Here is a 12,730-nt window from a genome sequence, read left to right as displayed (position 1 = left end):
ACAGTGAAATGCTGAATACAACAGGTGTAGTAGACCTCACAGTGAAATGCTGAATACAACAGGTGTAGTAGACCTCACAGTGAAATGCTGAATACAACAGGTGTAGTAGACCTCACAGTGAAATGCTGAATACAACAGGTTTAGTAGACCTCACAGTGAAATGCTGAATGCTGAATACAACAGGTGTAGTAGACCTCACAGTGAAATGCTGAATACAACAGGTGTAGTAGACCTTACAGTGAAATGATGAATACAACAGGTGTAGTAGACCTTACAGTGAAATGCTGAATACAACAGGTGTAGTAGACCTTACAGTGAAATGCTGAATGCTGAATACAACAGGTGTAGTAGACCTCACAGTGAAATGCTGAATACAACAGGTGTAGTAGACCTTACAGTGAAATGATGAATACAACAGGTGTAGTAGACCTTACAGTGAAATGCTGAATACAACAGGTGTAGTAGACCTCACAGTGAAATGCTGAATACAACAGGTGTAGTAGACCTCACAGTGAAATGCTGAATACAACAGGTGTAGTAGACCTTACAGTGAAATGCTGAATGCAACAGGTGTAGTAGACCTTACAGTGAAATGCTGAATACAACAGGTGTAGTAGACCTTACAGTGAAATGCTGAATACAACAGGTGTAGTAGACCTCACAGTGAAATGCTGAATACAACAGGTTTAGTAGACCTCACAGTGAAATGCTGAATGCTGAATACAACAGGTGTAGTAGACCTTACAGTGAAATGCTGAATGCTGAATACAACAGGTGTAGTAGACCTCACAGTGAAATGCTGAATACAACAGGTGTAGTAGACCTCACAGTGAAATGCTGAATACAACAGGTGTAGTAGACCTCACAGTGAAATGCTGAATACAACAGGTGTAGTAGACCTTACAGTGAAATGCTGAATGCAACAGGTGTAGTAGACCTCACAGTGAAATGCTGAATACAACAGGTGTAGTAGGACTTACAGTGAAACGCTGAATACAACAGGTGTAGTAGACCTTACAGTGAAATGCTGAATACAACAGGTGTAGTAGACCTTACAGTGAAATGCTGAATACAACAGGTGTAGTAGACCTTACAGTGAAATGCTGAATACAACAGGTGTAGTAGACCTTACAGTGAAATGCTGAATACAACAGGTGTAGTAGGCCACACAGTGAAATGCTGAATACAACAGGTGTAGTAGACCTTACAGTGAAATGCTGAATACAACAGGTGTAGTAGACCTCACAGTGAAATGCTGAATACAACAGGTGTAGTAGACCTCACAGTGAAATGCTGAATACAACAGGTGTAGTAGACCTCACAGTGAAATGCTGAATACAACAAGTGTAGTAGACCTCACAGTGAAATGCTGAATGCTGAATACAACAGGTGTAGTAGACCTTACAGTGAAATGCTGAATGCTGAATACAACAGGTGTAGTAGACCTCACAGTGAAATGCTGAATACAACAGGTGTAGTAGACCTCACAGTGAAATGCTGAATACAACAGGTGTAGTAGACCTCACAGTGAAATGCTGAATACAACAGGTGTAGTAGACCTTACAGTGAAATGCTGAATGCAACAGGTGTAGTAGACCTTACAGTGAAATGCTGAATACAACAGGTGTAGTAGACCTTACAGTGAAATGCTGAATACAACAGGTGTAGTAGACCTCACAGTGAAATGCTGAATACAACAGGTGTAGTAGACCTCACAGTGAAATGCTGAATACAACAGGTGTAGTAGACCTTACAGTGAAATGCTGAATGCAACAGGTGTAGTAGACCTTACAGTGAAATGCTGAATACAACAGGTGTAGTAGACCTCACAGTGAAATGCTGAATACAACAGGTGTAGTAGTTACTTACAGGCTGTAACCAATGGTGCAAAAAAGTGTTAGGTGAACAATAGGTGGGTAAAGAAATAAAACAACAGTAAAAAGACAGGCTATATACAGTAGAGGGGCTATATACAGTAGAGGCTATATACAATAGAGGGGCTATATACAGTAGAGGCTATATACAGTAGAGGCTATATACAATAGAGGGGCTATATACAGTAGAGAGGCTCTATACAGTAGAGAGGCTATATACAGTAGAGAGGTTATATACAGTAGAGGCTGTATACAATAGAGAGGCTACATACAGTAGAGAGGCTATATACAGTACAGAGGCTATATACAGTAGAGGCTATATACAGTAGAGAGGCTATATACAGTAGAGAGGCTCTATACAGTAGAGAGGTTATATACAGTAGAGAGGCTATATACAGTAGAGGCTATATACAATAGAGAGGCTACATACAGTAGAGAGGCTATATACAGTACAGAGGCTATATCCAGTAGAGAGGCTATATACAGTAGAGGCTATATACAATAGAGAGGCTACATACAGTAGAGAGGCTATATACAGTAGAGGCTATATACAATAGAGAGGCTACATACAGTAGAGAGGCTATATACAGTAGAGGGGCTATATACAGTAGAGAGGCTACATACAGTAGAGAGGCTATAGACAGTAGAGAGGCTATATACAGTAGAGAGGCTATATACAGTAGAGAGGCTATATACAGAAGGGAGGCTATATACAGTAGAGAGGTTATAACAGTAGAGGCTATATACAGTAGAGAGGCTATATACAGTAGACAGGCTATATACAGTAGAGAGGCTATATACAGTAGAGGCTATATACAATAGAGAGGCTACATGCAGTAGAGAGGCTATATACAGTAGAGGGGCTATATACAATAGAGAGGCTACATACAGTAGCGAGGCTATATACAGTAGAGGCTATATACAGTAGAGAGGCTATATACAGTAGAGAGGCTATATACAGTAGAGAGGCTATATACAGTAGAGGCTATATACAATAGAGAGGCTACATACAGTAGAGAGGCTATATACAGTAGAGGGGCTATATACAGTAGAGAGGCTACATACAGTAGAGAGGCTATAGACAGTAGAGAGGCTATATACAGTAGAGAGGCTATGTACAGTAGAGAGGCTATATACAGAAGGGAGGCTATATACAGTAGAGAGGCTATATACAGTAGAGAGGTTATAACAGTAGAGGCTATATACAGTAGAGGCTATATACAGTAGACAGGCTATATACAGTAGAGAGGTTATATACAGTAGAGAGGCTATATACAGTAGACAGGCTATATACAGTAGACATGCTATATACAGTAGAGAGACTATATACAGTAGAGAGGCTATATACAGTAGAGGCTATATACAGTAGAGAGGCTATATACAGTAGAGGGGCTATATACAGTAGAGAGGTTATATACAGTAGAGAGGTTATATACAGTAGAGAGGCTATATACAGTAGAGAGGCTATATACAGTAGAGGATATATACAATAGAGAGGCTACATAAAGTAGAGAGGCTATATACAGTAGAGAGGCTATATACAGTAGAGGCTATATACAATAGAGAGGCTACATACAGTAGAGAGGCTATATACAGTAGAGGGGCTATATACAGTAGAGAGGCTATATACAGTAGAGGCTATATACAATAGAGAGGCTACATACAGTAGAGAGGCTATATACAGTAGAGGGGCTATATACAATAGAGAGGCTACATACAGTAGCGAGGCTATATACAGTAGAGAGGCTATATACAGTAGAGAGGCTATATACAGTAGAGAGGCTATATACAGTAGAGAGGCTATATACAGTAGAGATACTATATACAGTAGAGAGGCTATATACAGTAGAGAGGCTATATACAGAAGGGAGGCTATATACAGAAGGGAGGCTATATACAGTAGAGAGGCTATATACAGTAGGAAGGCTATAACAGTAGGGAGGCTATAACAGTAGAGAGGCTATATACAGTAGAGAGGCTATATACAGTAGAGAGGCTACATACAGTAGAGTGGCTATATACAGTAGAGAGGCTATATACAGTAGGAAGGCTATAACAGTAGGGAGGCTATAACAGTAGGGAGGCTATAACAGTAGAGAGGCTATATACAGTAGAGAGGCTATATACAGTAGAGAGGCTATATACAGTAGAGAGGCTATATACAGTAGACAGGCTACATACAGTAGAGAGGCTATAAAAGTAGAGAGCCTACATACAGACACCGGTTAGTCAGGCTGATTGAAGTACTATGTACATGTAGATATGGTTAAAGTGACTATGCATATATGATGAACAGAGAGTAGCAGTAGCGTAAAAGAGGGTTGGCGGGTGGTGGGTGGTGGGACACAATGGAGATAGCCCGGTTAGCCAATGTGCTGGAGCACTGGTTGGTCGGCCCAATTGAGGTAGCATGTACATGAATGTATAGTTAAAGTGACTATACATATATGATAAACAGAGAGTAGCAGCAGCATAAAAGAGGGGTTGGGGTGGCGGGGGGGGGAGACACAATGCAAATAGTCCGGGTGGGGTTGGGTGTGGGGGCGGGGTTACTGACCTCCTGAATCAGCGACGAGGAGACGCCACCGATACCGACACTTGAATTTCCCAGCTTCCTCTCTGGCGAACTGCTTTGTCCTGACTGAACACATTTTAAAGGATGAAACAGATGATGATCTCTTCAGTGTAGGAGAAGGAAAACAAACAACCTGACCACAACCTGACTACACACTGACCACAACCTGACCACAACCTGACTACACACTGACCACAACCTGACTACACACTGACCACACACTGACCATACCCTGACCACACACTGACCACACACTGACCACAACCTGACTACACACTGACCACAACCTGACCACAACCTGACTACACACTGACCACAACCTGACTACACACTGACCACACACTGACCATACCCTGACCACACACTGACCACACACTGACCACACACTGACCACACACTGACCACAACCTGACCACAACCTGACCACAAACTGACCACAAACTGACCACACACTGACCACAACCTGACCACAACCGGACCACACACTGACCACAACCTGACCACAACCGGACCACACACTGACCAAACACTGACCACAACCTGACCACACACTGACCACAACCTGACCACACACTGACCACACACTGACCACAAGCTGACCACACACTGACCACAAACTGACCACACACTGACCACAAGCTGACCACACACTGACCACACACTGACCACAACCTGACCACACACTGACCACACACTGACCACACCCTGACCACACACTGACCACAACCTGAACACAACCTGACCACACACTGACCACAACCTGACCACACACTGACAACAACCTGACCACACACTGACCACAACCTGACCACAACCTGACCACACACTGACAACAACCTGACCACAACCGGACCACACACTGACCACAACCTGACCACACACTGACCACAACCTGACCACACACTGACCACAACCTGACCACACACTGACCACACACTGACCACAACCTGACCACACACTGACCACACACTGACCACAACCTGGCCACACTGACCACAACCTGACCACAAACATTTAGTCCCCAGCATGGTTCTAATAGGAACAGACCACTTTAATATAAAGGGAAGGGAAATTAAAATGTATAGGCATAACGCACAAACAGACAATTATGATAAAACAAAATGGAGTCTATTTGGGTAAGATCGTTCAACGTAAACATGAACAAAAACAAAATCGTAATTTTACTATGATGAAATTGTCTTTCTACAAAGTGTATCATTCCAAAATACATTTAAATATGTAATATGCAATACACACCACAAACGTACCCCGCGGGGAATTAAGATGCTAAATGAACGTAAAGAGTGTAGCATGGAGCTAGTTCATGAATGTAAAGAGTGTAGCATGGAGCTAGTTCATGAATGTAAAAAGTGTAGCATGGAGCTAGTTCATGAATGTAAAGAGTGTAGCATGGAGCTAGTTCATGAATGTAAAGAGTGTAGCATGGAGCTAGTTCATGAATGTAAAGAGTGTAGCATGGAGCTAGTTCATGAATGTAAAGAGTGTAGCATGGAGCTAGTTCATGAATGTAAAGAGTGTAGCATGGAGCTAGTTCATGAATGTAAAGAGTGTAGCATGGAGCTAGTTCATGAATGTAAAAAGTGTAGCATGGAGCTAGTTCATGAATGTAAAGAGTGTAGCATGGAGCTAGTTCATGAATGTAAAGAGTGTAGCATGGAGCTAGTTCATGAATGTAAAGAGTGTAGCATGGAGCTAGTTCATGAATGTAAAGAGTGTAGCATGGAGCTAGTTCATGAATGTAAAGAGTGTAGCATGGAGCTAGTTCATGAATGTAAAGAGTGTAGCATGGAGCTAGTTCATTAATGTAAAAAGTGTAGCATGGAGCTAGTTCATGCGAAACCATTCAATGTGGATGATGTTAGATGTCTCAGCAACAGGAAGGAGGAGTGATAACAGACACATGACAGGAAGAGAGAGACCATCCTGAGCTCATTGAAAGGGATCTTTATTTGCATCGGGATGGTAGCACATTGTGCCTCTGTTCAGTTTGTTTGTTTGTTTCTCTCTCTCTCTCTCTCTCTCTCTCTCTCTCTCTCTCCAATAAAAATGAACAGTAAACATTACGCTCACAGAAGTTCCAAAAGAATAAAGACATTACAAATGTAAAATGATGTACAGTTGAAGTCGGAAGTTTACATACACTTAGGTTGTTGTCATTAAAACTTGTTTTTCCTCCCGGGTGGCGCAGTGGTTAAGGGCGCTGTACTGCAGCGCCAGCTGTGCCATCAGAGTCCCTGGGTTCGCGCCCAGGCTCTGTCGTAACCGGCCGCGATCGGGAGGTCCGTGGGGCGACGCACAATTGGCCTAGCGTCGTCCGGGTTAGGGAGGGCTTGGTCGGTAGGGATGTCCTTGTCTCATCGCGCAACAGCGACTCCTGTGGCGGGCCGGGCGCAGTGCGCGCTAACCAAGGTTGCCAGGTGCACGGTGTAGCCTTCGACACATTGGTGCGGCTGGCTTCCGGGTTGGATGCGCGCTGTGTTAAGAAGCAGTGCAGCTGGTTGGGTTGTGTATCGGAGGACGCATGACTTTCAACCTTTGTCTCTCCCGAGCCCGTATGGGAGTTGTAGCGATGAGACAAGATAGTAGCTACTACAACAATTGGATACCACAAAATTGGGGAGAAAAAGGGGGTACATTTTTTTTTTAATAATAATAATTGTTTTTCAACCACTCCACTAATTTCTTGTTAACAAACTATAGTTTTGGTAAGTCGGTTAGGACATCTACTTTGAGCAGGACACAATAAATTTTTCCAACATTTGTTTACAGACAGATTATTTCACTTACAATTCACTGTATCACAATTCCAGTGGGTCAGAAGTTTACATACACTAACATGGCTTAAGAAGCTTCTGATAGCTTCTGATAGGCTAATTGACAACTTTTGAGTCAATTGGAGGTGTACCTGTGGATGTATTTCAAGGCCTACTTTCAAACTCGGTGCTTCTTTGCTTGACATCATGGGAAAATCAAAAGGAATCAGCCAACACCTCAGAAAAAAAATTGTAGACCTCCACAAGTCTGGTTCATCATTGGGAGAAATTTCATTGGGAGTATCATTGCATCATCATTGGGAGTAATTTCCAAACACCTGAAGGTACCACGTTCATCTGTACAAACAATAGTACGCAAGTATAAACACCATGGGACCACGCAGCCGTCATACCGCTCAGGAAGGAGACGCTTTCTGTCTCCTAGGGATGAACGTACTTTGGTGCGAAAAGTGCAAATCAATCCCAGAACAGCAAAGCACCTTGTGAAGATGCTGGAGGAAACAGGTACAAAAGTATCTATATCCACAGTAAAACGAGTCCTATATTGACATAATCTGAAAAGCCGCTCAGCAAGGAAGAAGCCACTGCTCTAAAACCGCCATAAAAAAGCCAGACTACGGTTTGCAACTGCACATGGGGACAAAGATCATACTTTATGGAGAAATGTCCTCTGGTCTGATGAAACAAAAATAGAACTTGTTTGGCCATAATGACCATCGTTATGTTTGGATGAAAAAGGGGGAGGCTTGCAAGCCGAAGAACACCATCCCAACCGTGAAGCACAGGGGTGGCAGCATCATGTTGTGGGGTTGCTTTGCTGCAGGAGGGACTGGTGCACAAAATAGATGGCGTCATGAGGAAGTAAAATGATGTGGATATATTAAAGCAACATCTCAAGACATCAGTCAGGAAGTTAAAGCTTGGTCGCAAATGGGTCTTCCAAATGGACAATGACCCCAAGCATACTTCCAAAGTTGTGGCAAAATGGCTTAAGGACAACAAAGTCAAGGTATTGGAGTGGCCATCACAAAGCCCTGACCTCAATCCTATAGAACATTTGTGGGCAGAACTGAAAAAGCGTGTGCGAGCATGGAGGCCTACAAACCTGACTCAGTTACACCAGCTCTGTCAGGAGGAATGGGACAAAATTCACCCAACTTATTGTTGGAAGCTTGTGGAAGGCTACCCAAAATGTTTGACCCAAGTTAAACAATTTAAAGGCAATGCTACCAAATACTAATTGAGTGTATGTAAACTTCTGACCCACTGGGAATGTGATGAAAGAAATAAAAGCTGAAATAAATCATTCTCTCTACTATTATTCTGACATTTCACATTCTGAAAATAAAGTGGTGATCCTAACTGACCTAAGACAGGGAATTTTTTAAATGTCAGGAATTGTGGAAAAACTGTGTTTAAATGTAGTTGGCTAAGGTGTATGTAAACCTCCGATTTCAACTGTATTATTATCTCTCTATTATCTCTCTCTGTTTCTCTTTATCTATTATCTCCATTCATCCAGTGTTTTTAGATATAGTTCAAGCATACAGCAGAGTAGCATACAGGGGTGTTATGAAATAGAAGGTGTTAGTCAGAGGGCTTAACACAAGGTTCATTCATTTATGTTACACCTGATCTTTACACCCGACAGACAGGCAGACAGACAGGCAGAATGGCCAGCCCAGTGGACCAGATATACAGCAGGAGCAGATTACCCTCAATAATATATAAGATAATACAACATAATACTATATTTAAGCCATAAGGCCTGTGGAGGTGTGGTATATGGCCAATATACTGGCTAACGGCTAAGGGCTGTTCTTAAGCACGACTAGGGTTGCACATTTTGGAGAATATTCAGAGGTGGAAACTTACCGTGGGAATTAACGGGAATATATGGGAATTAACGGGAATATATGGGAATTAACGGGAACATATGGGAATTAACGGGAATATATGGGAATTAACGGGAATATATGGGAATTAACGGGAATATATGGGAATTAACGGAAATATATGGGAATTAACGGGAATATATGGGAATTAACGGGAATATATGCAAATTAATATTAAAAGCATTTAAGTGTAGATGTTTTTTGCATTGGATATATTTATCATATTGTATGGAGACATAATTATTAACATTTTACCTTATCATAAGTAGACATAATTACAAATTATAAAATCCGAATAAAACTTTTTCTGTCAAGGAAAAACGTGTTTTTATTTATTTTTATAGAAGTATACCAAGAAAAAGCAACCTTGGCACAGTGTGTAAATGATAACACATTAGTACATTAATTGAAGAAATGTATTAAAATGCTGGAATTAAGCTACCTAACTTAACCAAACCAAGCTACCTAACTTAACCAAACCAAGCTACCTAACTTAACCAAACCAAGCTACCTAACTTAACCAAACCATGTTACCTAACTTAACCAAACCATGTTACCTAACTTAACCAAACCAAGCTACCTAACTTAACCAAACCAAGCTACCTAACTTAACCAAACCAAGCTACCTAACTTAACCAAACCAAGCTACCTAACTTAACCAAACCAAGCTACCTAACTTAACCAAACCATGTTACCTAACTTAACCAAACCAAGTTACCTAAATTAACCAAACCAAGCTACCTAACTTAACCAAACCAAGCTACCTAAATTAACCAAACCAAGTTACCTAACTTAACCAAACCAAGTTAACCAAACCAAGCTACCTAACTTAACCAAACCAAGCTACCTAACTTAACCAAACCAAGCTACCTAACTTAACCAAACCAAGCTACCTAACTTAACCAAACCATGTTACCTAACTTAACCAAACCAAGTTACCTAAATTAACCAAACCAAGCTACCTAAATTAACCAAACCAAGCTACCTACTAACTTAACCAAACCAAGTTACCTAACTTAACCAAGTTACCTAACTTAACCAAGCTACCTAACTTAACCAAGCTACCTAACTTAACTTACAGTAACCTAAGGGGTGAAGAGAAGAAAGGAGTCAGAGAGAAGCAGCCAGCCAGCCTATAGACAGGCTGTGTTTGCCTATAGACAGGCTGTGTTTGTCTATAGACAGGCTGTGATTGTCTATAGACAGGCTGTGATTGTCTATAGACAGGCTGTGATTGTCGACCAGTGCGATCTCGTAAACACAAAGCCTTTTCCAAGCAGCTGCAGAAATTCCAGGCTTGTGTGATTAAAATGTAACACTCTCTCTCTCTCTCTCTCTCTCTCTCTCTCTCTCTCTCTCTCTCTCTCTCTCTCTCTCTCTCTCTCTCTCTCTCTCTCTCTCTCTCTCTCTCTCTCTCTCTCTCTCTCTCTCTCTCTCTCTCTCTCTCTCTCTCTCTCTCTCTCTCTCTCTCTCTCTCTCTCTCTCTCTCTCTCTCTCTCTCTCTCTCTCTCTCTCTCTCTCTCTCTCTCTCTCTCTCTCTCTCTCTCTCTCTCTCTCTCTCTCTCTCTCTCTCTCTCTCTCTCTCTCTCTCTCTCTCTCTCTCTCTCTCTCTCTCTCTCTCTCTCTCTCTCTCTCTCTCTCTCTCTCTCTCTCTCTCTCTCTCTCTCTCTCTCTCTCTCTCTCTCTCTCTCTCTCTCTCTCTAGAGAAAGAGAGAGAGAGACGGTTAACCTAAAGCACACAAACAACTAGACCTACCGCAGCCTAAACATCAACACCAAGTTTTACTGCCTTAAAGCTGTGAACTATCTGAGAGACAAGGCAAGATGGGCCTTCAAAGCCATCAAAATAATCCTCAAATGTGACATCTCAATTAGGATCTGGCATTGACCTCTATGGTTGTGAGGTCTGGGATCCGCTTACCAACGAAAAATTCACAAAATGGGACAAACACCAAATTGAAGCCCAAATTGAAGCCCAGCCTCCTTTAGTTAGATCTGAGGTGTGTCTAGCTAGTTGTTTTACAGCACAGCCACCTTTAGTTAGATATGAGGTGTGTCTAGCTAGTTGTTTTACAGCCCAGCCACCTTTAGTTAGATCTGAGGTGTGTCTAGCTAGTTGTTTTACAGCCCAGCCTCCTTTAGTTAGATCTGAGGTGTGTCTAGCTAGTTGTTTTACAGCCCAGCCACCTTTAGTTAGATCTGAGGTGTGTCTAGCTAGTTGTTTTACAGCCCAGCCACCTTTAGTTAGATCTGAGGAGTGTCTAGCTAGATGTTTTACAGCCCAGCCACCTTTAGTTAGATCTGAGGTGTGTCTAGATAGTTGTTTACAGCCCAGCCACCTTTAGTTAGATCTGAGGTGTGTCTAGCTAGTTGTTTACAGCCCAGCCACCTTTAGTTAGATCTGAGGTGTGTCTAGCTAGTTGTTTTACAGCCCATCCTCCTTTAGTTAGATCTGAGGTGTGTCTAGCTAGTTGTTTTACAGCCCAGCCACCTTTAGTTAGATCTGAGGTGTGTCTAGCTAGTTGTTTACAGCCCAACCACCTTTAGTTAGATCTGAGGTGTGTCTAGCTAGTTGTTTTACAGCCCAGCCACCTTTAGTTAGATCTGAGGTGTGTCTAGCTAGTTGTTTTACAGCCCAGCCTCCTTTAGTTAGATCTGAGGTGTGTCTAGCTAGTTGTTTTACAGCCCAGCCTCCTTTAGTTAGATCTGAGGTGTGTCTAGCTAGTTGTTTTACAGCCCATCCTCCTTTAGTTAGATCTGAGGTGTGTCTAGCTAGTTGTTTTACAGCCCAGCCACCTTTAGTTAGATCTGAGGTGTGTCTAGCTAGTTGTTTTACAGCCCAGCCTCCTTTAGTTAGATCTGAGGTGTGTCTAGCTAGTTGTTTTACAGCCCAACCACCTTTAGTTAGATCTGAGGTGTGTCTAGCTAGTTGTTTTACAGCCCAGCCACCTTTAGTTAGATCTGAGGTGTGTCTAGCTAGTTGTTTTACAGCCCAGCCACCTTTAGTTAGATCTGAGGTGTGTCTAGCTAGTTGTTTTACAGCCCAGCCTCCTTTAGTTAGATCTGAGGTGTGTCTAGCTAGTTGTTTTACAGCCCAGCCACCTTTAGTTAGATCTGAGGTGTGTCTAGCTAGTTGTTTTACAGCCCAGCCACCTTTAGTTAGATCTGAGGTGTGTCTAGCTAGTTGTTTTACAGCCCAGCCACCTTTAGTTAGATCTGAGGTGTGTCTAGCTAGTTGTTTTACAGCCCAGCCACCTTTAGTTAGATCTGAGGTGTGTCTAGCTAGTTGTTTTACAGCCCAGCTCTCCAAGGGGGAGAAATCAAGCTCTTTAACATATGGATAATATTACATCATAAGTTTTTACTTTACAGGATATTGCTGCAGTCTGATTGGATATCAGGCAGCCCCGAACATACACACACAAAACAAAACAAACACACGCACACAGCAGTGTAATCACAGAGGGAGGGAGGGAGGGAGGGAGGGAGGGAGGGAGGGAGGGAGGGAGGGAGGGAGGGAGGGAGGGAGGGAGGGAGTTGCCAGTGCAGTAAAAAAGAGAAGGGTCCTCTCCTCTCTCACAAGAGTTAGAT

General features: G+C 42.4%; 1 protein-coding gene across 1 annotated transcript in view; it reads right to left on the bottom strand.

Moving 5' to 3' along the window:
- Positions 1–12,730, bottom strand: part of LOC110525062 (AT-rich interactive domain-containing protein 3A) — a 143,440-nt gene that overhangs the window by 124,735 nt on the left and 5,975 nt on the right. The window contains exon 3 of the mRNA XM_036979195.2: positions 4,432–4,515. Coding sequence (XP_036835090.2) covers positions 4,432–4,515 — 84 coding nt within the window. The remainder of the gene's footprint in view (positions 1–4,431; positions 4,516–12,730) is intronic.

The sequence above is a fragment of the Oncorhynchus mykiss genome, chromosome 6, assembly GCF_057628025.1.
Source record: "Oncorhynchus mykiss isolate SJ-2025 chromosome 6, ASM5762802v1, whole genome shotgun sequence".
In the NCBI taxonomy this organism is placed as follows: Eukaryota; Metazoa; Chordata; class Actinopteri; order Salmoniformes; family Salmonidae; genus Oncorhynchus; species Oncorhynchus mykiss.
This window is presented reverse-complemented; position numbering and strand designations above follow the sequence as displayed.